General features: G+C 45.6%; 1 protein-coding gene across 7 annotated transcripts; it reads left to right on the top strand.

Annotated features, from left to right (window-relative positions):
- Positions 1 to 158: 158 nt before the first annotated feature.
- On the top strand, positions 159 to 26,584 carry THRAP3 (thyroid hormone receptor associated protein 3). Of its 7 annotated transcripts, XM_062509298.1 has the most exons (14): positions 175 to 215; positions 5,329 to 5,387; positions 8,955 to 9,182; positions 9,466 to 9,549; positions 13,089 to 13,249; positions 16,170 to 17,075; positions 18,464 to 19,204; positions 19,752 to 19,924; positions 20,338 to 20,449; positions 20,726 to 20,810; positions 23,100 to 23,284; positions 23,877 to 24,069; positions 24,699 to 24,848; positions 25,099 to 26,584. In XM_062509298.1, the coding sequence occupies exons 5-14, from the start codon at positions 13,113 to 13,115 to the stop codon at positions 25,318 to 25,320; spliced, it is 2,904 nt and encodes a 967-aa protein (XP_062365282.1). In that variant the 5' UTR covers positions 175 to 215; positions 5,329 to 5,387; positions 8,955 to 9,182; positions 9,466 to 9,549; positions 13,089 to 13,112; the 3' UTR covers positions 25,321 to 26,584. The 7 variants fall into 7 exon arrangements, with proteins under 7 accessions (XP_062365283.1, XP_062365281.1, XP_062365282.1 ...); XM_062509297.1 differs by lacking the exon at positions 8,955 to 9,182 and having other exon boundaries at positions 172 to 215; XM_062509302.1 differs by lacking the exon at positions 8,955 to 9,182 and having other exon boundaries at positions 183 to 215; positions 25,467 to 26,584.
- The last annotated feature ends 41 nt before the right edge of the window (positions 26,585 to 26,625 follow it).

Below are 26,625 nucleotides of genomic sequence, written 5' to 3'. Positions count from 1 at the left end.
CACGGACGGAGGCGGAAGTGACGGAATGACGCGCGCAGAGCCCGCTGGGAGCTGTAGTGCGGCGGAGCTGACGGGCAGGCGACGTGCTAAGTGGGCTGGACTACGGCTCCCGGCGGCCGCTGCGGGCGGGGCAGAGCGAGCGCGCGGGCCGGAAGTGCGTGAGGCGGAGGCGGAGGGGGCGCCTGGTGCGGAGGGGCCGCGGCGAAGTGGCGCCGGTGAGTGCAGGGGCCCTGGGGGTCCGCGGGGGCCCCGCTTCGCCCCGCCCGACGTTACCGGGAGCCTCTCTTACCCCTCCCTCCTCCCCGGGCCCTCCCCAGCCGCCTCGCCCCAACTATGCCCACTTTCCCCTCCCGCCCCTCCTGGGCCTTACCGCGGCGCTGCTTTGCCCGCCCCCCCCCCCCCCCCCCCCCCTTCCCGGTGTCCTGGCCCCGCATATCCCAGGGTGAGGCTCGTTTGCAGCTCTCGGGACCGCTCTAGCCCGGCCCCAGTGGCGCCTCGTGGTGGGCCTGGGCCCAGCCAGGCCTTGGCGCCTCCTCGCGGCCCCGGGGCTGGTTGGGCCTGCTCGGCCCTTTCCCGGAGCCGCTCGTGTTACACTGTAGTCTTCTCAGACTGTTCCTCAGTCCCATTCCCGGAGATCCCTGTTCCTCGCCCGCGCCTCTGGGCCGTGCCCCTTTGGTTCCCCGTCCCCCGCCGCGTCGGTCTGTCCCGGAGGTCCCATCCCGGTGTCCGGGACTCCGCGTGCTGTTGAGGCTCGGGAGGCGCTGCCAGGGCCGCCGAGGAGGCGGGCGGAGCCCGGCAGCCCGAGGGGTCCGCAGCCATGACCCCGCGTCCCAACCTTCGCTCCCGTACCGGCGCTCAGCACCGTTCGTTTCCCGGTGCAGCAGGAAGGATCGGTGCTCTCTTATTGCCTGCTTTGCGTCTTGCTTTAACGTGAAATTTGGCTGAACTTCAGACGATGTGACAGAAGAGGTGGTGCGGTGGCTCAGACCCACGTGTGAAGCCTGAGTCTTCATTTTCCTTGGACTGATAAAGGCTTTTTTTGCTAGTTCGTGTTGTTTTGGGGAAATGAACGTGTGTTTGAGTTTTCTACAGATGCATTTCAAAGCCCAGCCAAGGTGATTGTCACTGTATTTCCTCCTGAATGGGTATCTGGGTGTTTTTGTGGAAAGTGACATGGTAAGTCTGGAATAGGCAGTGCTCCATAGAATCACTGAATCGTGGGATGATTTCATAGGAAGGAACCATAAAAGCTCATCCCATCCCACCCCTTGCCATGTGCAGGGACACCTTCCGCTATCCCAGCTTGGACACTTCCAGGGATGGGGCAGCCACAGCTGCTCTGGGTAACCTGTGCCAGGGCCTCACCACCCTCATAGGGAGGAATTTCTCCCTAATCTTCAATCTTAACCCACTTCAGTGTGAAACCATTCCCTGTACCCTACTTTGGGAGGAGCAGATGAACTTGTGTGTGGTGTGTATGCAACAGCATCCTCTCAGGACCTGTCAGAGGTACTGGACTCCTTGATTTTTATGTGTACACTGATGTGCCAGGTGCTGTGGCACAAGAACAGGCTTGTTGCTTGGAGTTAACAATTTAAAACCATTTGGAAGATGGTTTGGGTTGTCTTGTAGCTGGTGTTGGAAGAGAATAGCCTTTATTGCTGCAGCAGCACAGAGGCTGCAGGGTCACATTGGCAAATGGACATTTTCAGGCTACTTTTCCTAAGAGTGCAATGAAATCATCCTTTTTACTCTCTGGAAGGACTCCTGAGAATTCCCTCTCGTGGGGAGCGAGAGCAGATGCTGTGTCAGTACTGATGGTGTGTGATATTTTGGGTGGGTTTTACTGTGCCTTTAGTGAGTGCTGGGCTGGGAGAGCTGCTCCCAGGGATTGGGTGTCACAGCCTTGGCTCCGCTCACACAAAAGGTGTTTCAAAGCTTTGCCTCTCAGGTTCTCTCAGGGGCAGTCAGCTGTAGACACGGGAAAGCAAGTGCTGGGACACAGCAGTGCCTTCTCCTGGAGTCTTCCCAGTTTGCTGTGTGTCCTGGTCTGGAACTTCACAGGTGCCCAGCATGGAGTGAGGAAATGGCTGGCTTTGTGACCTCTCTTAGGAGTTGCACAATCTCACAGCAGATGAGAGGATGAAACAAGATAGTTGCTGTAGAGAGCTTTTGCAAATATACATTTCTGTGTCACTGGATCCTCTGGAGGGTCTAGGGCCTTGTGATTTTTGTCTTAACATTTCTTTGGGTGCTGCTACATATTTTTGAATTGCATTCTTCCTTCTAGGAATTATTGCCCCTGCTGCAGCAGGAGCAGGGAGGGCAAGTAAGAACTCAAACTGAACAGTTTCCTCCAATGTCCTTAGGCAGCTGAAGGTTGGGAATGCTGCTCCTGAGGCAGTACTCATGGCAGTGGATGGACCTTGGTGTCTCTTCCACCTGAGTGTGATTTGGAAATGCTACAGTCTGGTTACAGGGGGTTGCAGAGTTCTGGGGTCTGAACCCTTCCCCTCCAGCTGGGGGTCCTGTCCATGGGATGAGGGAGCTGCACATCAGCTGAGGCCTGACTGTCCTTTATCTACATTTTCCCATTCTTTTTGTCCAGACATCCAAAGAGGAAAACTTCTGTCAGGTTATTGCAAAGGGTGGTCAGGCACTGGAAGGGAGAGGTTTGGAATCCCCATCCCTGGAAGTGTCCAAGGGATACCTGGATATGGCAGTCAGTGCTCTGGGCTGGGTGACAAGGTGGGGATTGGTCAGAGGCTGGATTTGATCTTGGAGGTCTTTTCCAACCTAAGTGAATCTGTAAAGAGATGAGCTGGCCCTGGGGAGGAGGTGGCTTTCCACAGTGCTGTAAGAGCAGTGGTGCTCTGGCTGCAGCCACGTGTTCACCCAGACTGTGTTGGCAGCAGCAGGTGAGAGCACTGATGGATGCCTGCCTGTGTTCTTTGTCTGCAGGAGTCCTGCCCCTGTCTCTGCTGAGCTATACCCTGGTAACTTCCTGCTATTTTCCATCCTTCCTAATTCCCAGCCTCTATGTGAGTTGTGTGTGTCTCTGGAAAAGAGTTCTGCTGTTAGTGCTTCTGGGAAGAGGCTTCCCTGGACTCCAGGGTTTTGGCCCAGCCATGTGCCCTGACCTTGAGTTCTAGTTCTTTTTCATGGAAGTAAGGCTTCATCATGTGTATTGTAAATAAAATGGGTATTCTACAGATGGGGTTATGATAGTATGATTTATCTGTCTGCTGCTTTCTGCAGCTCTTTTAAGTCAGGACGTGTGTAAAGTATTAAAGAAAACAGTCATTTGGGTCAGGCCAGGCACGTGGGCTCACTGTGAGCTGTTTGAGGCTGCAGGAAAACTGATGAACACCTTCTGACATGGGTCTTGCTATTAGAAAAAAAAAAAAGTTATGGTTATAAAACACCAGTATGTAGAGTAAGTGACAATCCATGCACATCAGCAATTCTAAATTTAGTTTACCTGCTCCCACTTTCTTTGCTGTCAAAGAAATGTTGCTTTGGGAGGCCTAATGAGTGCTGAGCTGGATTGGATAAGCCTGAAGATGCTTTTCATTGTAAGGCCATGGTGTTCCTTAGTTGTATCCCTGAAGGAATAGAGTGTTTTTTTCAGAAGTTTGAGTATTTTTCAGCTCACTTGGCTTTGTCTTTGTGAAATGACAGTTTGTCATGTTGGAACTCGTTAATTGTTTGATCGGCCATGGAGCCCTTGAAATTTTTCTCCATTCCTGGAAAAGTTTACAGTATCCTGAGCTGTGTTTAATGGCTGCACTTGTCAGGCCAGGGACGTGGGGTTTGGGTCGTGTGGTTTCCTCAGAATTATGATGGTACAAGGAGTTCTTTGGTGAGGCTGGAATTTCAGGATATTTAGCCACATACTTCAGGCCACGGGCATTGGAAGAGGGAGGAATGGTAGTGGTGGTTGCAGAAGCTGTTCTGACTCCTGAGGAGTTTGTGCCTGATGATGGTGTCAGGCTGTGTGACAGCCACTGGTGGCAGTGGGGCTTTGCCAGTGCCCCTTGAGCTGCCTCTGTCCCTGGATACGGTGGTGCCTGTGATGGACAGGCCTGGGAACCAGGCTTAAACTGCTCTGGGATTGTGTAGTGGGTCCCAAGATGAGGAAGTTGTTAAATTTGGCCCTAGTAGCTCATCAGGTCTTTGTTCCCACTGGTGCCAGGACAAATCAGTGCCTGGGAAGGAGCCGGTGCCATTTTGTTTCTGGATAACAAGCTGGGTGTGTGGGTCTGGAGTCTCCTAGTAAAGGAAACATCCTTCCCCTCCTCACAGAGAAACTGTGTTAGGAGAGCCTGAGCGCTGGGGGAGTCACTGCTGGGAGCTTGGAGAAGTGAAGAGTTCCTGCTTAATTTAGCTTTATCATGTCAGAGCTATGAATAGTGAAATCACGGGATCACATTTCATGCCAGCTGGGAATGGTGTTTGCGCTGCCTCACTCCATGGTAACCGGAAGCTGCCAGGCCATTAAAAAAAAAAGCGAAGCTAATGGCACACAGAGGTGTCACCCAGCTTCACTGGGGATTGTTTCCCACCAAAGAAGGGGTTTTCTGCCCATAATCTTGCTCCTGGCCCATGTGAACACAGCTTATGCCTCTCTGGTGTCCAGGAGTGAGGCCTGTGCACAGCTCTGCTCACGGCTCCAGTGATCCCAGAGCAAGTGCCCTGCTCACAATTTCACCTCCACATTCGTCACCCAGCCATTTTTAGCCTGCCATGATTTACAGGGTAAGGTGGGTGTGCAAATCCCAAAGAGCCCCTGCTGGGACTGCAGGGTGCAGAGCTGGCTCGGCTAGGCACTGCTCCTGCTGCTGCCTGGGCTCATTCCTACCTTTGGATGAGTGAAAGCTGCAGAGGACAGCAGGGTAAAGAGCTCCCCAGGAGTGTTTGCTCTGTTCTGGGAGCAGTAAAGGTGATGGGGGACTGTGGGGTGTCAGGCTGGAATTCAGTCCTCCAGGGACTGAGGCTCAGCATTAATGATGTTAACTAACCTGTGCCTTAACAGGGGGCTGGACGTATGATACCAGGTGGCATTGTGTACATCATAATTTACACCTGAAATAATTACAGTAATTGCTCCTGTGGGGCTGTGGGTGAGGTTGGTTTCCCGAGTTAAGACCTGTGTGTGCACTGTCTAATTAGATGAGGTTATTTTGGTGGCTTTTTTTTTTTTTTTTTTAACTGGGAAACGGTGCTGAGATGAATGGCTGAAATAAGATTCCTTTCATGTGCTACTAAAATAAGAGGCTTTGCCAGTGTCTGGTTTGGTTTAAATTTAATTTTCCCTTTTTTACTTAGGTGAATCGCTTCTAAAGAAGCAGTATTTATAACCAGATTTGATGGGACACTTGTACAAGGTATGTGAACACAGCACAGAAAATTGTTCAAATACGCCTATTCCATATGTATAGGATTCCTGTGGACAGGCATTTCCCTCTGTTTTGAAGTCTGGCAGAGTGTAGGGATGGCCTGGTCTGGTGCCTTGTCCTTTTAATAATGCCACAGTTTAAAAAAACAAATTGAAGAACTTCAAATGTTATCCCAGGTCATGGAAATACTTTTTTTTTGTTTTCCCCTGAGGTAGTGGGATTCCAGTTAAGGTAGAAATAAATGAAGTGCTGGCTTGAGAACATGTGAGTAGTTTTGCTTTTTTCAGCTTTATAAATGAAATTCGCTGGAGTTTGTGTTTTCATAGGTTAAATGTGTGGAGAGCTGTAATCCCTCAGGATATTCTGTTTTGGCTGTAACTGTACTGTGTGTTGCAGAAGAAATTCCAAAGAGCCCCTAATCAAAGAGTTTTTCCTGTTACTTGCTGTTTATTTGGAAGCAGAACTTCCACGTTTCTAAGCGTGCATGGAGGCTGCTGGGCTCCAGCTGGCAGACACCTGAGAGGATGGAAATGTCCTCAAGTTCATCCTCCCTTTGCTGAGAACTTCACTTACACACAAGTTTGCATTCTTTGAGTTAATTGATTTGTGAGTAGGTTTCTTAAGGAAAGTAAATTGGACCATTTCTTGGTTCTTTTGGGGATTCCAAAACTCCAGGCATGGATTCCCAGCCCCCTAGCAGTGTTGTCACAGCAGCAGTTCTTATCCAAAGCTGCTCAGAACTGTAGGGCTGTGCTGTGAGAAAGCCATCAGTTCGGGGAAAGACTTGATCTTTCTGCTTTTCCCAAGCTAATACAAAATTTGAATGGAAAAAGCTGATAAAATAGGTTTTTCATCTTTTTTTTTTTTTTTAATTATGGATGTTTTTTTTCTGTGTTTAGCAGAAATTCCAGCTGCCCAACTTCTGTAAGAAAAACACCCAGCTTTCTAATCAGCTTTTTCTTGGGTTGTTTCCTTGAGCTCCCTGTCATTAAACTGTGTAACAAGATAGAACTTTTTAAGATCAGATATTTGTAAAATAATGTCTCTCAAGTAGCCAGTTTCAGAAAAGTCACTGATGGGGGTTTGTCGCTGGTCAGATTATTTGGAAAAGGATTGTTCAGCACTACAATCTGCAGAATCAGTCCTTTCCAGAAGAGCCTGTAAATATTCTTCCAACCATTTCATAGAACCTGCTTCTAATTATATGAACCCAGGACTGGAGCTCAGGGTTAAAATTCTTTAGGGATTAGTTTATTGGTGTAAAAACCCAAATGTGCTTGAAGGAAAATCTTAGTTTTGATAGCACATAGACTAGAGAGAAATTGAAACTGCTGCTGACAAATTTGTGTTTCTCTTGGTGGCAGAATAATTCTGGCTCTTTTCCCCCAAGCGTATTTAGCACATGTTAGAGTATAACGCTCTGTTTTGTGGTTATGTTTTTGGTAATTTTTTTTTAGAAATTTTGTCTGGAAATTTTTTGCTGAGGAGGTTGGTATGTGTGGTTGTAGCTCTAGTTAATGTGTGTCATAAATCTTCTAAAAGCACGCTGACACTGGATCTGGGAAGAGAAGTAATTCTGCTTTTATTTCCCTCAGTGAAATTTGATTAGAATTAACATTTTAATTTGCTCCTCCCTGGCTGGTGGTAGAAACTGCAGGTGGCTCTTCCCTTTCCCTCCAAAGTTCCATTAATATCAAGAACATACTTAAGGTTTGCACCAAAAATCACCTTGAAAATTAAGAATCCAGTAGAAAGTGAGGTGTCAAGAGTTGGGTTCTGAGCTAACAAGGATGAGTGTGCTCTCTGCACTTGCTGCTGCACTTCAGGGACATGGAGAGAGCTGCAACTCTGTAAGCTTATTTTTGCAGTGATACTTATTGCCTCATCACACAGAGCACGCTTTGTAAGGTGTTTTGTGGGATTATTTCTTTTTTTTTTAGAATGAACTAATCTTGTTTGGGTTTTGGGGCTTGGGATTAGGAATTGTAGAGCTGGCAGAAGGAGAATTAATTTTTTTTTTCTTCCCTGATAATGAAGGGTGTTGAACAAATGAAGAAGCAGTTCAGCTGTTCCTCCTGAGCTGAATGTCTGTGCTGGTGACACCAAATGGATGCCAAGAGGCTTGGGCAGAAATGTGCTCTCTAATGAGATGCCACCTCATTTGCTTTGGGCCTCACAACAAAATAAACCACAACAGCTTTACTCAAATGCTGGCCAGTAAAAAGCAAATTTTTGTTTTCCTACCACTCTTCGAGAGAGCTTTCTTCAAATGCTTTTACAAAACATTTAATATTTATGAGCTGAGTGTTTGCAAAAACCACGTTAGAAATGAAAACCACTGTAAGGAATTTCACCACACTGTGCTTGTGTCTGAGGCATGTGCATAAGCCACGTGACTTGTTTCCAGGTGTTTTGGGGTTTATGCTCAGGTAATGAACACAAACAGCTGCCTTGGCAGGGAGGTGTGTGCTGTGTTCCCCTCTCCAGTCTAGCCAGCTGTAGTGCTCCGTGTGCAGGATCCTCCCTGACACCTGGGGATGGAGTGGGCTCAGCTGGAACTTGTGCCAGCTGGCTGCTCTGGGCAGGGCTGTCCTGCAGCAGCTGGGGAAGGGCTGAAATCCCAGTGGTGCTGCCTGAAAGACCTCCAACAAAGGAGGGCAAGATGGAAAGAGTCACAAAGTAACACAGGCCAGTTGGAAGCAGGGAACAAATTCCTGAAAAAAAGCTTTTCGACAACCAGCAATGTTTTTCATTTAACCCATGACTTGGCACGTGGAAATGTTCTTTACAGTGTTCTGGAATAAGAAACTCCTGCACTGTGATTTCCACTGCAGCACAGAGTGTTTAGCATGTTTCCCAATTTCCTTTCACTATCTGGAAGAAAGGTTTGTTACTCCTGCTTGTTGTGTGTTGGTTCCCTTTTCTGTAGTAGTGCTCTAAACACAAGAATAGTATTTTTCTCCAAAGGAGAATCCAGGTTTTGGTCTGGATGATACCTCTGGGTGTGGGATTGTAGCAGACCTTGGTGGCAACAGTAATGTTTGGGAAATAGGCAAAAAACCCCTAAAGCCCAAGTGTTCTGTCACAAAGCAAGAAATAATGGATATGGCAAACTCTTTCTGCCACTGTGAAAGGCTGAAAGTCAAAGGTGTTAGTAAGATAAAAGTTGAGATTTCTTTTTATGGACATTCAGATTGATGGACAAGGCAAAGTAAAAATAATAGAAAAAAGGATCGTGGCGTATTGTTCTTCATGGCTTTTCCCCAAGATTGGTAAGCAGGACTTAAAAATCACTTTACTTTGCAACACCATCTTCCCTCCTGGGTGAGAACAGGACTTAATCACCAGTTCAGAGAAAAGTTTCAAGGCTACTTGAAAACTGTGCTTTTTCAGTGAAGTAAGGACACGACATTAATATCTTTAAACAAGTCTATTTTATGTTTGAACACAGAGTAAGTGACATTCTTGCTGTTAGATCAGAGGTTTAATAACATGGAGCAATTTCTGAGGTTGTGTTTACTGTTGTTTTCTCTTCTAAAACCTCCACCCCTCCAGCAGTGCATGGAAGGATTCTGAAATGTAACTGTAGACCTGTCAGAAAAGCTCCCAGTGGACTGGTGGCTCCCTTGGATGACGGCGATATGCTGATGGATGAATTGTCAGGAAAAGAATTATTTCTGTTGGCTTGTGGATTCCTTTAACAGTATGGGAAAATCCTTAGTCCTGAGCCCAGTAAGACCATTCAAATGGGCTGAGAGAAATGACTCCAGCACGGCTGTACAGGTGCACTGACAGATGTGTGTCACAGCAGGTGGGATGGGGCAGGGGAGGTGGAGCAAGGAAGGAAGAAGACTTAAAATTTTGAAAGCATGAATGATCATTTTGAAACTTACATTTTCCATAAAAGTCCAAGAAAAAATTCCTGGTCAGCTGTGGTGTGTGTGCTCTCTGAAACACTGGGGATCTGATGAACCTTTTGGGTGCAGCAGGAGCTTAGGGCAGCCAGTTCACCTCTGGTGGCAGTACAGCAATGCATGTACAAAGGTGTATTTGCTTCTCATTTCAGGTTTTCTTCCTGATTTCATAATTGGAAAAGCTGAGACGGTGAAATCTGACAGAAGAGGGTGCAAGGTGTGGCCTGCTCAAGCAGGTAGGCAAAGCAAGAAAAGAGAGGTAAAACTGCCTGTCTTGTGATTTTTAATAGACCTTCTTATATCCCTTCTCTTCTGGACGTGCTAAAAGTTGGACTGATGGTAAAATTCTGCTGTCATTGATAGTGCTGCTGTGCAAAAAATATGGAGCAGGTTTAGGAGAAAAATATCAGCCTTTTGTCTTGGAATGTTTGGGCTTATCTTCTCAAGTAACTGCAAAATATAAGGGCAAAGTAGAAAAATTTAGTGAAAAAATCCTGGATGTTCTGGAAGAAGTGCTTCCAAACCTGTTTTTGTTTTTTTAATGCTGTATTGAGTAATCTTTAGATTTACGCCCTGGTGATTTTTGGGAGAAGAGCACTGCTTCCCCCAGATACTGTAACTGGCCAGATTGTTAAATTTCACACTGATTTAGCTGTTAAATCCCACCTATTGTCATGTGCCGTCCTCCAGCTTTTGTTCTTTTCTTGAGCATTGCAGTGGTTTCAGTCAGTGGCCTTAAAAGATTTCCTTCACTATTGTGAACATTTAAATTCCAGAGCTCTGGAAGCTCATGGAAGTGCATAGCTGTGAGAGACTCTGAACGGTGACCTTTTTTCATTGCTTCAGAGTGGAGCAGAGTTGTGCTTGGTTCTGTCAGGAGGTAAAACATTAACTTTGGTGCCAATATTTCCTGACAATAGTTTGCCTTCTGGGCAAAGTCCATTGTGGTGCTTTAGTTGGGAGCATTTGCTCCTCTATTGTTTCCATCAGTGATCTGCTGGATTACCCCGAGGATTTGGGAATGGAGAAGGCAAAGTTTGCTCTATACAGTGTGGTTTTATGACAGATAAACAAGCTGTCAGGTGTCTGTTTCCCAGGGGGTGATGCCTTAGCAGAACTTCTAAACTCAGCACACAGATCACATCCAAAAACAGCAAATGTTTTTGGATGGGAGACTGTGCTCTTTGGGAAGATCTGCTGGACAGCTTAGAACTGGGCTTGCAGAAGAAATGAACCAAAAAACAAAAGCTGAAAATCCCTGGCAGTGCTTCCAGCAGGACATGCTCTCTAGATGTGTGTAGTCATGTTTCCCTGCTGGAAGAGGAGATCTGGATCAGGCAGCAGCATCAACCTTGGCCCTTCCCAGGTGCAGGAGGAGCCGGTGCAGGGCATTCTGTAGCCGTGGGAAGGAAGTGGGACTCTGGCAGGGCAGATTAAGGATGACTTCCCATAGCATTGTGCAAATGCTTCTGCTTGCAGTCCCTGCTCAGGGCCACACACAGCATCTCCAGGAGCTGTGTGCTCTAGGCACAGCTCTGTGGGCAGGGGAAAAATAGGAATTGCAGGAGGGAAATGGGAGGTCAGCAGGAGCTGCTGTTCTCAGTTGGCTTTTGCTTCACTTACGGGCACCTCTTTATTAAAAAAAAATATAAAATCCTTTTTATAAGAACAGATGCTTTCAGAGCAGGGTGTTTTGCTGAACATTTTTTATCTGAGTCGGTTATTCTTAAAACTAAATGTGTATCACAGTAGGTTTACAAGTGCAGTTAACTCTGGGGAGCTGACGTGACTCCAGTGTGCAGTTTGTTTAACCTTTTGAGTGCTGATAGAGCATAGCAACTCTGTTTCTATCCTAGTAGAGGTTACTTCATATACTAGGAATGAATCAACTTTAAAATGTTGGCAAAGAATCCAGGACCTGAGTGTTTGGCACATGTTGCACACACCAGGGTGGTTTGGCTGGAAGTGCTGCAGATCAAAGTGAAAGGCAAAAGTTATTAAACAGATCAAAGTGGTATTTTTAAAATCTATTTTGGGGTCTTCTTGGGATTTTCTGAGAGTTGGTGCCACATCTTCTGTATCTTGCAGTAGTTCCTGCTACCATTTCTTTCTTCCATGTTTTGGTTTCCAGCGCTCAAGTATTGGATTGTTGTAGGCAGCAGAGTAGGAAGTGTTGCAGGAAGTGGTTCAACAGACATATTCAGTAAATTAAATGGAAATACTTAAAAATTATCCTTTCACACATTCTTTCCCTGAAAAATGACCAAGCACAAGAACAGTCCTTTGTTCTCAGAGGCAGTATCTTTTGATTCTCATCCCTGGGGCAACAGGGAATAAAACAACATCTATTGTTTCCTAATAGAACAGGAACAACAATTTTATTATTTTTCCTGCATGCTTTCTGATGGGAATACATTCACATACTTCAGTTGAGTTAATCTATCATCTTTAGTATAGTTAAAGGGAAGAACAGGAGAATGTAACTTTTTTTTTTTTTTTTAATAAAAGCCAACTTCCAATTTCTAGAAAGTCCCAGCTCTGGTGATGAACCACCACCCACTCTCCCAGCAGCTGCTCTTGTGCCGGGCATTGTGTTTTTCCTGGAAGTGCCTTGGCAGAAGTTGAAGCCTTTGGTAACCATATATGTAATTTTGGAGAGCCACTGGAAGTGAAGGCATTGCAAGTCAGTCCTCTGGAATTTCCTTAAAATGGATATAACAGCAGCAGCAGCACTTCATCAGTAGTGTTTATGTACCTGAATGTCTCTATTTTTAATCAATGGGTAAAAAAGAGATGAAGTTTGTACTAACATAGTTCCTTTTTTTTTCTGGCTCTTTTTCATTAGTCATTTTAGGTGGGAAGTTTGTTTATAACTTAGTGAATATGCAGTTAATGCAAATTTCACTCATTGGTCAAGGAGACCAGATCAGGGAGGGTGTAACCGAAATATTTGTGTGGTCACAGGATTCCCTGAATCATCTTCTAAGGGACTTTCTAACCTTTACCTGGATACATGCTTGAAAATAGCCCAGGTAATTAATAATAATGGCTATTTTGAGTCATTTAGTGCTACAGTGTAATCTCTTCTGTCTCTGAGTATTTGGAAGGACATCTGATTTATTTTGGCTGCTACAGAAATCCTGGCTGGGTGCTCCACGCTGGTGACTGATCACAGCAGCTGCAGGAACTGCACAAGCAGAGAGGACAGGATTGATCCTGAGCAGAGCTGTGCAAATAGGGTCACATTCCTATGTCTTGGAGTATCAAATCTTTTTTGATTGCCTCTGAAAGTTTAGATAAAAGTTTACGGGGTGGGTTTTTTGATGGTAAGCTTTTTTTATTATTTCTTCCTTGTCCTTTAAAGCAGTGTCAGCTGGCTGCACAGACAGGGATGTGGCTGCAATTACATGGAATTTTCACTTCCATGGGCCAGTTGGCCTCTGGAGGTGTCCTTGCCTCAGCCAGTAGCGTGGCCCTGCCTCTTCCAAGGTTTGCATTAACTTGGTGCTTTCAACTGTCCCACTCCCACTTGTGATTACTCTGGGTTTAGAGCCTTTTATTCTTTTAGCAGTTTTCCTTTTTAGACTGAAATAAACCTTCTATTCTGAGCCCAGCACCATTCATCTGTTCCTAGCAGGCACTTCAAACATTCCTATTTCCAGCCTTATCAAGCCCCACGTCCCTGGAGTCTGTCAGCCTGCCAGGTGCTGCCTGTCCTCTCCTATCAACCACATGCTTCATTTCTCAAATACTTCTGCTTCCCTATTTCCCTCAGGTGCCCTGACAGGTACTTGCAAAGATGTCTAAAACGAACAAATCCAAGTCTGGATCCCGTTCCTCCCGCTCGAGGTCTGGGTCGAGGTCCCGCTCCCGCTCCTTCTCCAAGTCCCGCTCCCGTTCCCGCTCTATCTCCCGGTCAAGGAAACGCAGACTGAGGTGAGTGTGTGCAGACAAAGGGTGGAACGGGCCTTTTCCTCCCTTGCAGGTGGTTTGTCACTTAGCTCCTTTCCAGAGAAAGACTTTGATTAGATCCCAAGACAGATAATGTCCTTATCCTCAGGCTGTTTCCTGCCAACCTGTGCTGTTTGGGTGTTTTCAGTCACTTAGGAGAATAAATTGCGAATAAATAAATACATTTGGAGAGTAAGATGTGTGTCAGCACAGTCAAGATCTTTCTTTTGAGACTTTGGCTTTTTAAAGGAGGCTTTTTTTTTACGGAGCTTTGGCTTTTTTTAAGGAGGCTTTTTTTTTTTTTTTTCAAATCCCAGACTTGAGGGATCTTTGCAGGTGTCATGTGCTTTTCCCCTCTTGAGACATGAGTTCAAGCAAGTTTTAATACCAATTTTAGATGTTGCTATGAAAGGTGGGGACAATTCTTGATATTCCTTTGCTCCTCTCCTCAGCACGCAGGAACCAGGTAACAGGAAAGCTCCTCCTGGAGGGATAAAGTGGATAATAGATAATTTTGCTGCAGTTAATTATAAGAAATGATTAATGTGTGTAATAGTTGTTCCTGTTTCCCTGAATTGCTTCTGAGGAGGCCAGTTACAGGCTTGTGTCTTCTCTGGATATAATTTTCTTTCCTTTTCTCTTGGCTAAGCATTCTGCATCTGGCAAAGCCATTCCAGTTGGATGGGGTGTAATGGTGTTCTCCTGCCTTTTCACTCATATGAATAACACGTATTCTGAAAACCACTGGGCTGTGAACACATGCAAATGTTACCAGTTAGAGATTTTAAAAATACAGAAGCTCTAATAAATGTACACTTGGAGAATGAAGGACATGACAAAACTAAATTAGAGGCGGAGACTGGAGTCCAACGAAGCCCTTTGCAGAAGGAAGCTGGAGTGCTGGAAGATCTGTGCTCATTTGGGAATTCTAGCTGTGAAGGAGCTTTGGCAGTTGAGAAAAAGGCACCCTGTACAAACATGATTGTTCCCTCTGTGCTGCTGAAGCTACTTTTGCTTTATAAATAACTCCCTTTTTTTAAGAGAAAGGGGTTTGAATGGAGGGGGTCAGCCCAGCCCACCCCCCCTGCCTGGCCGTGGGATGTGCTCCAAGGTAGGTCTGGTGGCATCTCAGCATAAAAGGATGCACCACAAATTTGTTTTATTCTTCTTTTGGTAGGTTTGCTGTTTCTTCTAAATTACAGTGCTGTGTTGGAGTCCGCCTAACATCTTCTGCTTTCTTTATGACATTATTTCTCACTTCTTGTAAATGGTGGGGATTTAGCCCTGGAGCAGTGTAGTGCTAAAAGTTCTGAGGGCTGGCAGACTTGGGGGAATTATCACTTTTGGTGTTTCTTTCACTACATAACTTTTACTGTATTTTTCTAAAAAGATTTCTCATAAATAGTCTCTGAAACTTTTGGAGTGAAATGTTCCTGCTGCAGCCTCTCTAAAGCACTAGAATAGATTTTGGAAGTGTCGTACGACAGGTCCATGCTGGTAATTGATCACAGATGCAGCAGTTGTCTGAAAATTGAGCATCTGTGTTCCTCATGCCTTGGACTAAAGCGTGCTGTAACTGGTCCTTGCCTCCTGTCTCTCTGCTTTTCCTTCTGGTTGCTGTTTGAATGAAGAAGTGTCTCAGATAAGTTTTTGGTTGTTTGAAGGATTGAAAAATCTGTTAAAATGGTCATTAAGCTGTTGGTTAGCAATGATTGGAGTACAAATAAGAATTTCCTGCTAAACTGTGACCTGTTTGGTAGGAGGAATAAATTTAAACATAACTAAAGGTCATCTCTGATTGCACATGTGCATAACCATGTAGTAATTCCAACAGCATGTTGTTCTCCCTTAGTTTTGGGGGTTTGAGATGTGAGAAGTGAGGAGCAGCACTGAGATCTGTGTGAGGAAGTTCATGTCCATTGGAGTACAACCAATATGTGTGTCAGAGCCAGGGCTTGGAATGTGAGAAAGGGCTGTGGAAAGCGTTCCAATGGATGTTATTTACTAAAATTCCATTTGGAAAAATCTCTTCTTCTATTTCAACTTTCTAGTTTGGCCAGTCCTTCCTGTAGCTCTGGCATCTGAGCTGCAGTGGGACCTTTAAACAGTTACACAACCACAGCAGTTTAATGGGAGAGACTGTTGGGACAATTAGCCGCTGGAATCTGCGTTTTCCCAGGGTTTGTGCGTTCCTGCATTCGGGTTTTGTGGATGCGGGCGGGGGTGTCCACAGCGGCACCTGGCGGCGCCCAGAGGAGATGTCCCTGCTCCATGGGATTGTGCCGTGGGATGCACCTTTGGGACCTTAAACCCCTAGGGCAGCGTGCCCTTCGCCCCACTGCTGCCCTGCTGCTGTTGGGGTGTAGCCATTTTTATTGAACTTGCCTGACAAAAGAAGTGAGGTTTCTTCTGGATTATCATCATTTTAAAGTGCATCTGAAGTTGGGACCAGAGAGGGAGATTTGGGATCTGTTCAAATAACAGTAGCATGATTTACACAAAAATATTTCTTTGTGGGTGAGTTATAAGCCTGACTTTGAGCTGTTAAGGGCTGGATGCTTGAGATCTGTCACTTTTTCTGAAGCTGAATAGCAGCCATTTTCATTCCAGCAAAACAGAGAGCAATGTGTTCTTATCATGGTCTCTACAATGATCCTGAAATCAAATATTTTGATAGTATCACAGGTAAAAGATACTTCCACTGCAATTTATTCATGGCAAAGTGTAATATCTCAATCACATAAGGGTAAACCAAAGGAATTTCTTTTAAAAGCTTAGAAATGAGTTTTTCAAAGTATTTTTAAAAAAAGTCTTCAAATAAAAAGTCGTGGCAGAAGAATAAACTCTAAAAATAAATTATAAAAAGAAACCATAACGTCAAATATTTGTGTATTTTTTTTATCAGTTCTAGGTCTCGTTCAAGATCCTATTCTCCATCTCACAACAGAGAAAGGAACCATCCAAGAGTCTATCAGAACCGGGATTTCAGAGGCCATAACAGAGGATACCGGAGACCGTATTATTTCCGTGGCCGAAACCGAGGGTTTTATCCCTGGGGCCAGTACAACCGAGGAGGATATGGCAATTACAGGTCCAACTGGCAAAACTACCGCCAGGCCTACAGCCCTCGCAGGGGGAGGTCACGCTCCCGCTCGCCCAAGAGAAGATCTCCTTCCCCACGGTCCAGAAGTCATTCCAGGAATTCTGATAAATCATCTTCCGACCGCTCGAGGAGGTCTTCCTCTTCCCGCTCCTCCTCGAATCATAGTCGGGTTGAGTCTTCCAAGCGTAAATCTGGGAAGGAGAAGAAATCATCCTCCAAGGATGCCCGGGCATCGCAGGCTGCGGGAGATAACCAAGGAGACGAGTCCAAGGAGCAGCAGTTTCCAGGAGCGGGGGCTCAAGATGCCAAGGCGTCCGAGGGATCAAAACCGTGGCAAGATGTGAGCAGCTATGGCACGGGCTCCACGTCCCGAGGGTCGGTGTCGGAGCTGAGCCCCCGGGAGCGCAGCCCTGCCCTCAAGAGCCCGCTGCAGTCGGTCGTGGTGCGGCGGCGCTCGCCCCGGCCCAGCCCCGTGCAGAAGCCGAGCCCGCCACGCTCCAGCCCTTCCCCGATGGGCTCTGCCGCCCAGAGCGGCTCCAGCTCCTTCCAGGGGGGCTCCCACCAGAGCCCCTTCGAGCACGGCTCGGCAGGAATGAGCCCCAGCAGAAAGAGCCCGGTGTGCAAAAGCCCCACACCCGTCAGTTCGCTGTATGGTGCCGCTCCGAAGGAGGAGGGCACAGCTCCCGGGGGAGGTGCCTTCTCCAAGAGGTAAGTGATGGCTTTTGTGGTGTTGGGTTATTTATTGGGTTACTTTGGAGGAGGCAGCTGCACATGTGAGCTCCTTGTGTGCAGGGTGAGGGGCTGGGGTAGGCTTCAGCTGGGAAGTTGTTCCAGCAGACTGCCAGCTCTGGGCCTGGTCCTTTCTGAATTATGGGAAAAAAGAGCCCAGAGTTGTAGGAAGTTGGAATTGGTTTTCCAACTTGGACACTTTACAGATTGTATATATTCCCTGCAAAAGTGCTCATAGCCTATGAACACTTGAAGTGAAGATTGCCCAAAGAGGTTTCTTGGCAGCTGGAAGCTCACGTTTTTCAGTTACATATGTGTTATTTATAGACATTTTTAGTGTTGCCTTCTGGAATTGTTAGGTACTGTAAATTAGAAGAAATTAATTAAATCCTACTGCATATCCTGCTGCAAGCAGCCCAGGGCAGGTGCAGCTGCAGTGCTGGTGCCTGTGTGTGTGGGTAGCATGAGAAACTAAAGCACCAAATACATCTCTGAAATGAAGACAGCATTCTGTGCAGAAGGCACCTGCTTCCATCATTCTCTTGATTAGTTCACTACAGATTTTGCCCAAAGGTGACACTGTTTTAAAAGACACAGCACATTCACAAAGTGCTTTCAAGTCTTTATTGTTATTAAAGATAGTTTGATCTGATTCTATATTAAGGATGTCTGAAATTTAAAAACTGAAACAACTCCTGTGACTCTTTGTTTGGGCTTTCCAAAGCACTGAGCTGGTGTCCATGGGTCTTCCTGCTGTCCCATAGAGCCAGGGTTTTGATTTGTGAATGCTTTAAAACTGTTCAGATGCTATAAACCAGCTGAATTGTTCTCACCAGAAGTGTTTTATCTCTCCCTGCAGCATATTCTCCTCTGTTAACCTGTTTGCTTTTATTTGTGTTTGCAGTCTGTCATGAAATATTTAGCTTACCTATGAAACTTGCATCCCAAATTTGAAGTAGCTTTTGAGGCTTTTATTTCCAGTGTGTTGTTTAAAGCAGAACAGCCCAATTTGAAAGGTTTGATGTGTTGTTCTCCTGAACCAGGTTTGTAAGTAAATAAATGGAGTGGGTAAGATGTTCCTCTTTTCCTTCCACTGCATCTGTGGGTCAGCTGGGTTTGATTTGTCCTTGAGTCTCATTCCATCAGTTCTGCATATCCATCTCCTTGTACATTTGCTGAATTTAGTGAGAACAAAAGTCTGAATTCAGGCTGAGTAATCTGCTTGACATTTTAATTAGTTTAGGGCCTAGAGGCAGCTTTCAGTACATGCATAGCTTGGTATTCTCTGAAGTTTGACTCTTTGAACTGAAGAATTGACCTTGTTGAGCTCTAATAAGAAACCTCCTGTAATGTCTGTTTATGATCAGGTATCTGGAAGACCAGAAGACTGAGAATGGGAAAGACAAAGACCAGAAAGTAACAAACACTGAGAAAGAAAAAAGTAAAGAAAAAGGGAATTTCTCTGAGTTGGGATCAACAGATGGAAAGGCAAAATCTGACTCATATGGATCGAAAACTGACTCAGAGAAGGGATACCGCGGCAGCCAGTCACCCAAGCGCTACAAGTTCAGGGATGACTTTGACAAGCTCAAGGTCCCAGAGTTCCACAAGGAGGGTCATTATGGGAAAGATGAAACAGATGAGCAGGACAAGAAAGACAAGGCAAAGGGCCGGAAAGATTCGGAATTTGATGATGAGCCCAAATTTATGTCTAAAGTCGTAGCGACTTCAAGTAAAAGCCAAGAAGAGGATAGGTCAGGAAAATGGGAAGGTGTGGTGTTCCTGCCACCTGGAAAAGAGAAGCAGAGGAAATCTGATGAAATGGAGGAGGAAAGCTATTCTGAAAGATCCAAAAAAGAAGAAAGATCAGGATCCAAGAGAGCTGAACCTGGTCACAGGGGTTTTGTACCTGAAAAGAATTTTAGAGTGACCACTTATAAGTCAAGCCAGGAAAAAAGCTCTTCCCCTCCACCAAGGAAGGCTTCTGAGGTGAAGGAGAAGCCAGGCACCAAAGTAGAGGGGCTAACTCCTGGCAAATCCTCCTTTTCCATTACTCGTGAGGCCCAGGTCAATATTCGAATGGATTCCTTCGATGAGGATCTTGCACGGTAAGGATCTGCCAGCTTTTGAGCAGTCTCTGTAGTGATGTTTTTTCCTGTTTCTCTTCCTGAAATCCCCATGTGCTTGCCAAGTGTGAGGAAGGCTAAGCAATATTGCATCACCATTTGTGGTTTTGGGAGCTAAAGATTAACTTTTTCCTAACCTTTGCTATGACTGGATGTAAGTTTAGTTTAGGATGCACCAGTCTCTGGGAAGAGCCCCAGATGGAGTCAGGTACTCAGTGGCTTCTGGTTGAGGGAAGCTGAGTTGTGCAGGGGAGCTACTGTGCTCCATAAATCCATGTGATTGTCTGCCATGTGTTTTACTATTCTTATTCTCCATGCAGCATTAGAATAATGACCTAAATTACCACAGTAACCTGGAGCATTGTGTTTAGGGATATTTAAAGGAGCTCCTTGTGCTTTTTAGTGTTCATGGGTGCCTCCCTAAGAACAATATAAACCATCCATGAGCTCCCTGCTCCTGCAGAATTAAACACCTTAAATTACTCCCTTTTACCCCATTCTTGTGTTTCACGGGCTCTACTTTTTCCAGTCCCAGTGGCATATTGGCTCAGGAGCGCAAGCTCTGCCGGGATCTCGTGCACAGCAACAAGAAAGAGCAGGAATTCCGCTCGATTTTCCATCATATCCAGTCGGCTCAGTCGCAGCGAAGCCCTTCTGAACTGTTTGCTCAGCACATAGTGACTATAGTCCATCATGTAAGAGGTGGGTCAGGAGTCATTTTGTCCTCGGGGAAGGTTCACTTCTTCCTTGCCCAAATAACTGAGGTTTGTCCACTCAAAATGCCAGGAGTTGTTTTCCAGCAGATATTCCAGAGATGAGAGCAGCAGCATGTTCGTGATCACCTTTGTTAACATAAATACTCTTCTGCACAAGCAGAAGGTGTTCTTATTTTTACCTGAGAAATTAGTCCCTGAGAGTCTGGGACTTAGAATTTTGTGTTCTGATGAATCTGTGACTTGCTCAAAGAAATTGTGTTTATTTCATTGAAAATGCAGTTTGTGATCAGCATTAGAGTTCATCCCCACAGTGCTCCACAATCTGTGGGATGGGTGGACTTTGTCTTTTTGCAAAACTGGCACTAATATTTTGGTATTGTTTGTTCAAAACCCTGACAGAGCATCACTTTGGGTCTTCAGCAATGACACTGAATGAACGTTTTACCAAATATCTAAAGAAAGGAATGGAACAAGATGCAGCTAAAAACAAAAAGAGCCCTGAAATCCACAGGTTGGTGCCATTTGACACTGTCTTAACATTGCAGAAGTATTCCAGATTTCATTTCTTAAACTCTGGAATAATGCCAGAATAATTTATGTGTATAATTGTATAACTAGCTTCAGCCAAAAAAGAAAAAAAAAAAAAAAAAAGAAAAATATGTGGAGTTTTAAATACCTTTGGAAATACTTGTCTGCTTTAAAGGACATTTGATTTAAAATCTTCAGGTTCTTCGTATGAGCAAGTTATATCTGTGTTTTTTTTGTTGTTGTTGTTTGTTTGTTTTAGGAGGATAGATATATCTCCCAGTACTTTTAGAAAACATGGATTCTCTCAAGAGGAATCAAAAAGTTCCAGAGATCCTGGCTTCAAGGTGAACTGTTACTCTGATTAGTTTAATTCAACAAAATGAGTGCATTGGGCATGAACTTAACAGTGATGTTTTTGTTTAAATTACTCTCTACTTAAGTTTGTGTTTTTCTTTTAAGGATGGGCATAATTCTAAAAATGAACTACAAAGGGTTAATTTTTATTAAAAATGTATCAACAACCTTTGTGAAGTGGTTAGACTATGGTAAATGACCCCAAAGTCAATTGAGGTGAGCTTGAGAAAAAAGAGAGGATTTTTGGAACAAGTGCCCATGATGAGAGAAGAGACTTTTTGTGATATTTTTCTGCTTGTAAGTATGATTAACTCCATTGTTACGTGCAATTTTCCCAACCATGTTTTCAAAGACATGCATGTCAAAAAGAGGAAAGTAAAACTAAATGCTGAGCTAAAGCAGATACACTATTAAGCAGATGATAAATTTTGTTCTAACAACTGACTGTACCGTTTCTGTTGATTGCTGTTACTTTAACATTCAGCACTTGTCTTAGATCCAGAGCATTTGGGATTGAGTGTTTTAGCTTTGCTGAGTAGATGAATGTTAAGCCATTGCACTCACTGTAAACAATCATAAAAAAGGCTTAACGTAAAGTGTTTGAAATTTTAACCTTTGTTTATTCACCTTCATACATATTTACATTGAAGAGATTTTAACCAGTCCTGCTGAAACCTTACTTGTTTCATATTTGTTTTCGATTTTTTCCAAACACACTTGTGGCTTGACATGGACGATGGTGAGATGGATTTGATGGGCCTGAACTCTGAGCATCAGCTTGGCAGAGTGTGTTATAAACGTGGTTTCCAAACAGCTCGCCAGCCTTCCGTGAAACAGACGTGCCCTCCCAAACCCAAATAGGTGTTTGCTGTGCCACATAAGGGAGCTGCTGCCGATTTTGTCACTTATCTGTCATCCATCGTGTTGGGAGCAGTTTTATTCTCAGAGTAGAAATTAAAGCTCTTTGCCTGGGGAAAGTAGAAGAGCAAAATACCAAAACAAAATGCCTGCTCTCACTCCTGCGTTATTTGACATATTTATTTAAACAAAAAAGTGTTTAGAAACTCATGTAAGTAAAAAATTTAACAGCTAGAGAATTACTAATCCTTTTGTGTTTAATTGAAGACGATTAATTTGATGTATGTTGCGTATCAAGTTGTACAGTTCCCAGGATGAGTGTTGTGTAAATGCAGTAGCAATGGCTGAGGCTGGGTGTTGGTACCAACATGGTGTAAGGCTTCCTGCAGCCCTCCTGCTACCCAGTTACCTGTTTGTCAAACCACAGCCACTGTCACTTTGGGCAGGCAGCAGAAATTCACCCAGGTGCCACCGGGCTCAAAGGAAGTGCAGGGAAAACAACTTCTCCTTTCCCAGAGAAACTCCTAATCCCTTCTTGAAGTACCAGTTTAAATACAGCTCAAAGCAAGCATTACCAGGTGTCTTTTATGCTTGTTTTTAATTAGCAATGTAAATTTAGTTTTAATTTTTCATGCAGCTGGTGGGTTTTTGCTGTCTGAGACACCAGCTTGCTGTAGCAGACTTGGCAGGACTGTGGGAGACACACAGAGTGTGTCGTGGGGCTTTGTGGCACCTGTCACACGGTGCCCTCCAGTCCAGGGGAAGGAGCTGTAGGTGGCATCTGCACAGAGTAAATCTTCCTGACAGATGTAACACCTCTCTCTCCATGAGATGTTGGCCTTCTCTTAGACCCCTTGGATGCTGCCTTTCACTGGCCTCCTCCTGCCCCTTGGATCACTAATCTTGGGTAGCTCCAAGCATCAAAGAGCTTTTGCCTCTGCCAGAGTGCCACTTCTAGACCTGGCGATTAAAATCCCTCTGGCCCCTGCCCAGGTGAGACTGTCAGCTGGACCTCAGGTGCACCCATGGGCTGTCAGAGAGCTCTCCCACACTGTACTTGTTATCCATAATCATCAGCTGGATGGGATTCCCAAGTTGTTTGCATCCTTGCTGGCTGTGGTGTACAAAAAATGTCAGCTTCCATGTCTCCCTCCCCTCTACCAGACTGTTTTAATGCTGTTTAAAGAGATTAAAAATTTAAAAAGCAGTGATTTTTAAGTGTAGGAAAATTGAATTCTGACAAAGGCAGACTTATTGTAATAGTGTTTGATTTGACTTCTTAAAGTGGAATATTTGTTAGTGCTCAGTTAAACTCCAGTTCTCCAGAAGTCTATGCAGTCAGTAGCAAAGTAAATGGTGCTGAGCTGGGGCACTGCAGACCTTGTGTTCAACTCTGCCCTCCCTCTCCCCTGCGTTTGTAGGCTGAAGGGAAATATAAGGACGACCCTGTTGATCTGCGCCTTGATATTGAACGCCGTAAAAAACATAAGGAAAGAGATCTTAAACGTGATAAATCCAGGGAGTCGGTGGACTCGAGAGATTCAAGTCACTCAAGGGAAAGATCAGCTGAGAAAACGGAGAAAAGTCACAAAGGCTCAAAGAAAAAGTATGTAAGAAACCCAGTAGGCATTTCCTTGTGCCTCTCGTGTCTCTGCTGCTCAGGTTGGAGATGACACCGTGTACAACAGCTGTGCACGCAGTTGTGCACCTGTGGCATAATTCCTCCAGTGGCCTGAGCTACCCCTCTGCGTGTGGGCTATCACTGTATCTCTCAGAAACACTAAATAATTGTAAAAGGTAGATGGGAAAGCTCCATGTGTCAGGATGGGTGAGTCATTTTTCCTTCTTGTTACTGTCTGTCAGAGAGAAACAGCCATGTTAAAATGACCTGGCTTTGATGTTCATTTAATTCCTATTAGCTTAATTTTTCATTTGACTAAAACTCCATGGATGCATGCTAAGCTGAGAGCAGATGGTGTAAACACCTTAGGAAGGAGCAGCAAATTCCTTCTGGAGAGATCTTGGATGCTGTGTTAAAGCCTGAGCTCTTATATATAAGCTTTTCCTCTTGGAGTAGGAAAAGGAGAGCATGGCATTGATAAGAAAGTGATAAAGAAGTGTTTTTGTATCAGATGGGTCACAGCTGAGTTCCTAATGCTGTTGTGTCCCATTCCCCTCCGTTCCCATCACTGGAACAGGAAACACCGACGGGTGCGTGAGAGATCCAGGTCCAGTTCATCGTCCTCATGGTCCTCTCATTCAGTCAAAGCAGAGGAGTATCCCGAGGAGACTGAGGAGAGGGAGGAAAGCTCCACAGGCTTTGACAAGTCCCGGCTTGGGACTAAGGAATTCACTGGTCCAAATGAGAGAGGAAGAGCGAGAGGAACCTTTGTAAGTGTTCTCCACCCCTGCCCCGAATAGTCTCCAGCTGTGCCCTGAGGGTTGATTCTCAAAGTGGGCAGGAAGTGGCCAGTGTGTGTTGCTCCTTCAGTTAAAGCTGGCCTGGAGGAGAAACCTCCAGGGTGATGAGCCCTAATGGAATCTCTCCAGGTCTGGAGCATAAACCAGGCTGCTGGGGGGTGTGCTGGGGGCAGCAAGCTCAGGTTGGGAGGAGCAGAAGAGAACCTGGAAGCTGCTGTGCATTAGTGATGCTGAGCATCCCAGTGGGCACACGCTGTGCTTCCTTTGGGGTTTGGCCACGGTCGTGTTTGCAGTCCATGTGCAGAGGGGTCTCACCTGCTTGGGGTTGCCCTGGGAATGCTTCTGCATGATCTTCATCAGCTTTACAGGAACTGTGATGTGCTGTGTGATCAGATGAACTAAAAACCCAAAACCACGAGTGCAGGGGGTTGGTGCGGCCACACTAAAGCTGTCCTCTTGCTTTAGGAATAGGTTTTAAAGGTGTTCTGGATGATGAGAGAAGGGATGTTGGATATCTTGGGACCCCTCCTACCTGGCTGGGGTGGGAGGATACTGCCTCTGCAGCCGTTCTATTTTTCTCCTGTGTGTTGCTATTGCAGCAGTTCAGAGCTCGAGGAAGAGGATGGGGCAGAGGCAACTTCTCAGGCAACAACAACAGCAACAGCGGCGGCAACACCGACTTCCAGAAGCGCAGCAGAGAGGAGGAGTGGGACCCTGAGTACACACCTAAGAGCAAGAAATACTACTTGGTACGTACCTGGGTGCTGAGACACCCGTGTGCTCCAGGTGTGTCTGGTCTCAGGTGCTTCAGAGGTGAAAGCACCCAGGTAAGGCTTCGGGTGACGCCTCACGGGAAGCTGCTGGCTCGTGCCTAAAGAGAGCTTGTTCCTGCTCCCTGTAGAGTGGTTTCCATTAAGTGGATCCCCAAGGGCGGTCGCAGAGGCGCGGTGCAGGGCGGTGCCAGCCTGTCTCACCTGCTGTCCTTGGCTTCCCGTGCAGCACGACGACCGCGAGGGCGAGGGCACGGACAAGTGGGTGAACAGGGGCCGCGGCCGTGGCGCCTTCCCCCGGGGAAGAGGCCGCTTCATGTTCCGCAAGTCCAGCACCAGCCCCAAGTGGGCTCATGACAAGTTCAGTGGGGAAGAGGGAGAAATCGAAGACGACGAAAGCGGAACGGAAAACCGGGAGGAAAAGGACGCCCTGCAGACGACGGCCGAGTAGCCGCGGGGTCCGCGCGGTTCTGGGAGCCCTGGCAGGAGGGGAGGGGTCAGGCTGGTGCTGGGGTGTCAGGGTGATCCCCACGTGCTGAGCAGAGCCCTGGAGAGCAGCTCGGAAACCATCCCGACGTTATTTAACTGCATTTCCAGAGTTCAGCCTCCCCAAGCACGGACTGGGACTGATCCATCATTTACGCTCGGATCCACTCCTGGAGTTTCTCTTCCCAAAGACTTCCCTTCTGGACTGGATACGGTCAAGCACTGGGTGAGACCCCAGATTTTCCCTTCTCTGTGACCTTACGGATGGTCGGTTATTTTTTGGTAACAAGCTTTGAGGACGATGTGGTTTTAGTTTGTGCCCACCTGACCCCACGTGTCCTGACATTTTGTTTCTCTTTTATAATTTGACCCAGTGACAGTCGGGGTTCACTCGCCTGCTCAAATTTTCCTCTCCTATTGTGTATTCAATTTTCTAAATTCTGCTTATTTTAGGCCTTTACATATGTAGTAGCATCAATTCAGAGATAATTTTGGAAACTATTTTTGGTTCTTATAAATAAGAAAACAATGAAGCATGTGAGTAAACATCTAAATGTTCACTTGTTGGGACCAAACTGCTATGACTTTTTTTTTTTTAACTTTTTTTTTTAATGTAACAGTTGAGTTTAGGGCCTTTTAAAAATTATCGTTTTCCTTTTATGTTTGAAGTTAACAAAATTAGCATGGTTTAAAAGACAAAAAAAAAAATTACGCCCTACTTCTGGCCACTTTTTGTGTTCACTGTTAGGCCTGGTGTGTGCTGGACCCCAAACTGCTTGTAGCATTTGTGTCTCCTCCCTGCAGCTGGTTGTGACCCGAGTGCCCTTTCCAAGGTGACACAGTTTTCTAAGGAACTTCTGAATTCTTCTTGGGGAAAAATATAAATGGAGATGAGAATTTTTCAATATTTTTTATTAATCTTTTTATAAAACCAAAAGGCAGATTCCTCCTGAGCTGGTTGAGGACGGCCCTTAGGATGCATTTCTTTTTATCTTCTACTTTAAAGATATTCTGGAGTAGTTTGTGGAGGGTTCCCGGCCAGGTCGTGAGCCTGGGCAGGGAGGCACAGCCATGCCTGTGCTCCCCCTGTCCCTCTCCCCAGGATTGCTGTGCTGTTCCCCACACACCAGCTAGAGTTTGGTTTGTTTTGACTTGAACAGTTCCTGTTTAGCAAAGCCCCAAAGTTTGTTTATGCAAATAAAATACAATAAAATAAGTCGTAGGTGTAACTCTGCTTGGTTTGTGTCCTGAGTTGCCAAGGGGTGGCCTG

The sequence above is a fragment of the Cinclus cinclus genome, chromosome 26 (assembly GCF_963662255.1).
Source record: "Cinclus cinclus chromosome 26, bCinCin1.1, whole genome shotgun sequence".
In the NCBI taxonomy this organism is placed as follows: Eukaryota; Metazoa; Chordata; class Aves; order Passeriformes; family Cinclidae; genus Cinclus; species Cinclus cinclus.
Note: the sequence above shows the minus strand (reverse complement) of the source record. Positions and strands in the feature narration are given on the sequence as shown.

Excerpts from the sequence above, each read along its gene's own strand:
- THRAP3 (XM_062509299.1), top strand. The coding sequence starts at position 13,113 with ATGTCTAAAACGAACAAATCCAAGTCTGGATCCCGTTCCTCCCGCTCG. Across the intron at positions 17,076-18,463 it reads GGAGGTGCCTTCTCCAAGAG|GTATCTGGAAGACCAGAAGA; the intron begins GTAAGTGATGGC and ends GTTTATGATCAG. Across the intron at positions 19,925-20,337 it reads TATAGTCCATCATGTAAGAG|AGCATCACTTTGGGTCTTCA; the intron begins GTGGGTCAGGAG and ends AAACCCTGACAG.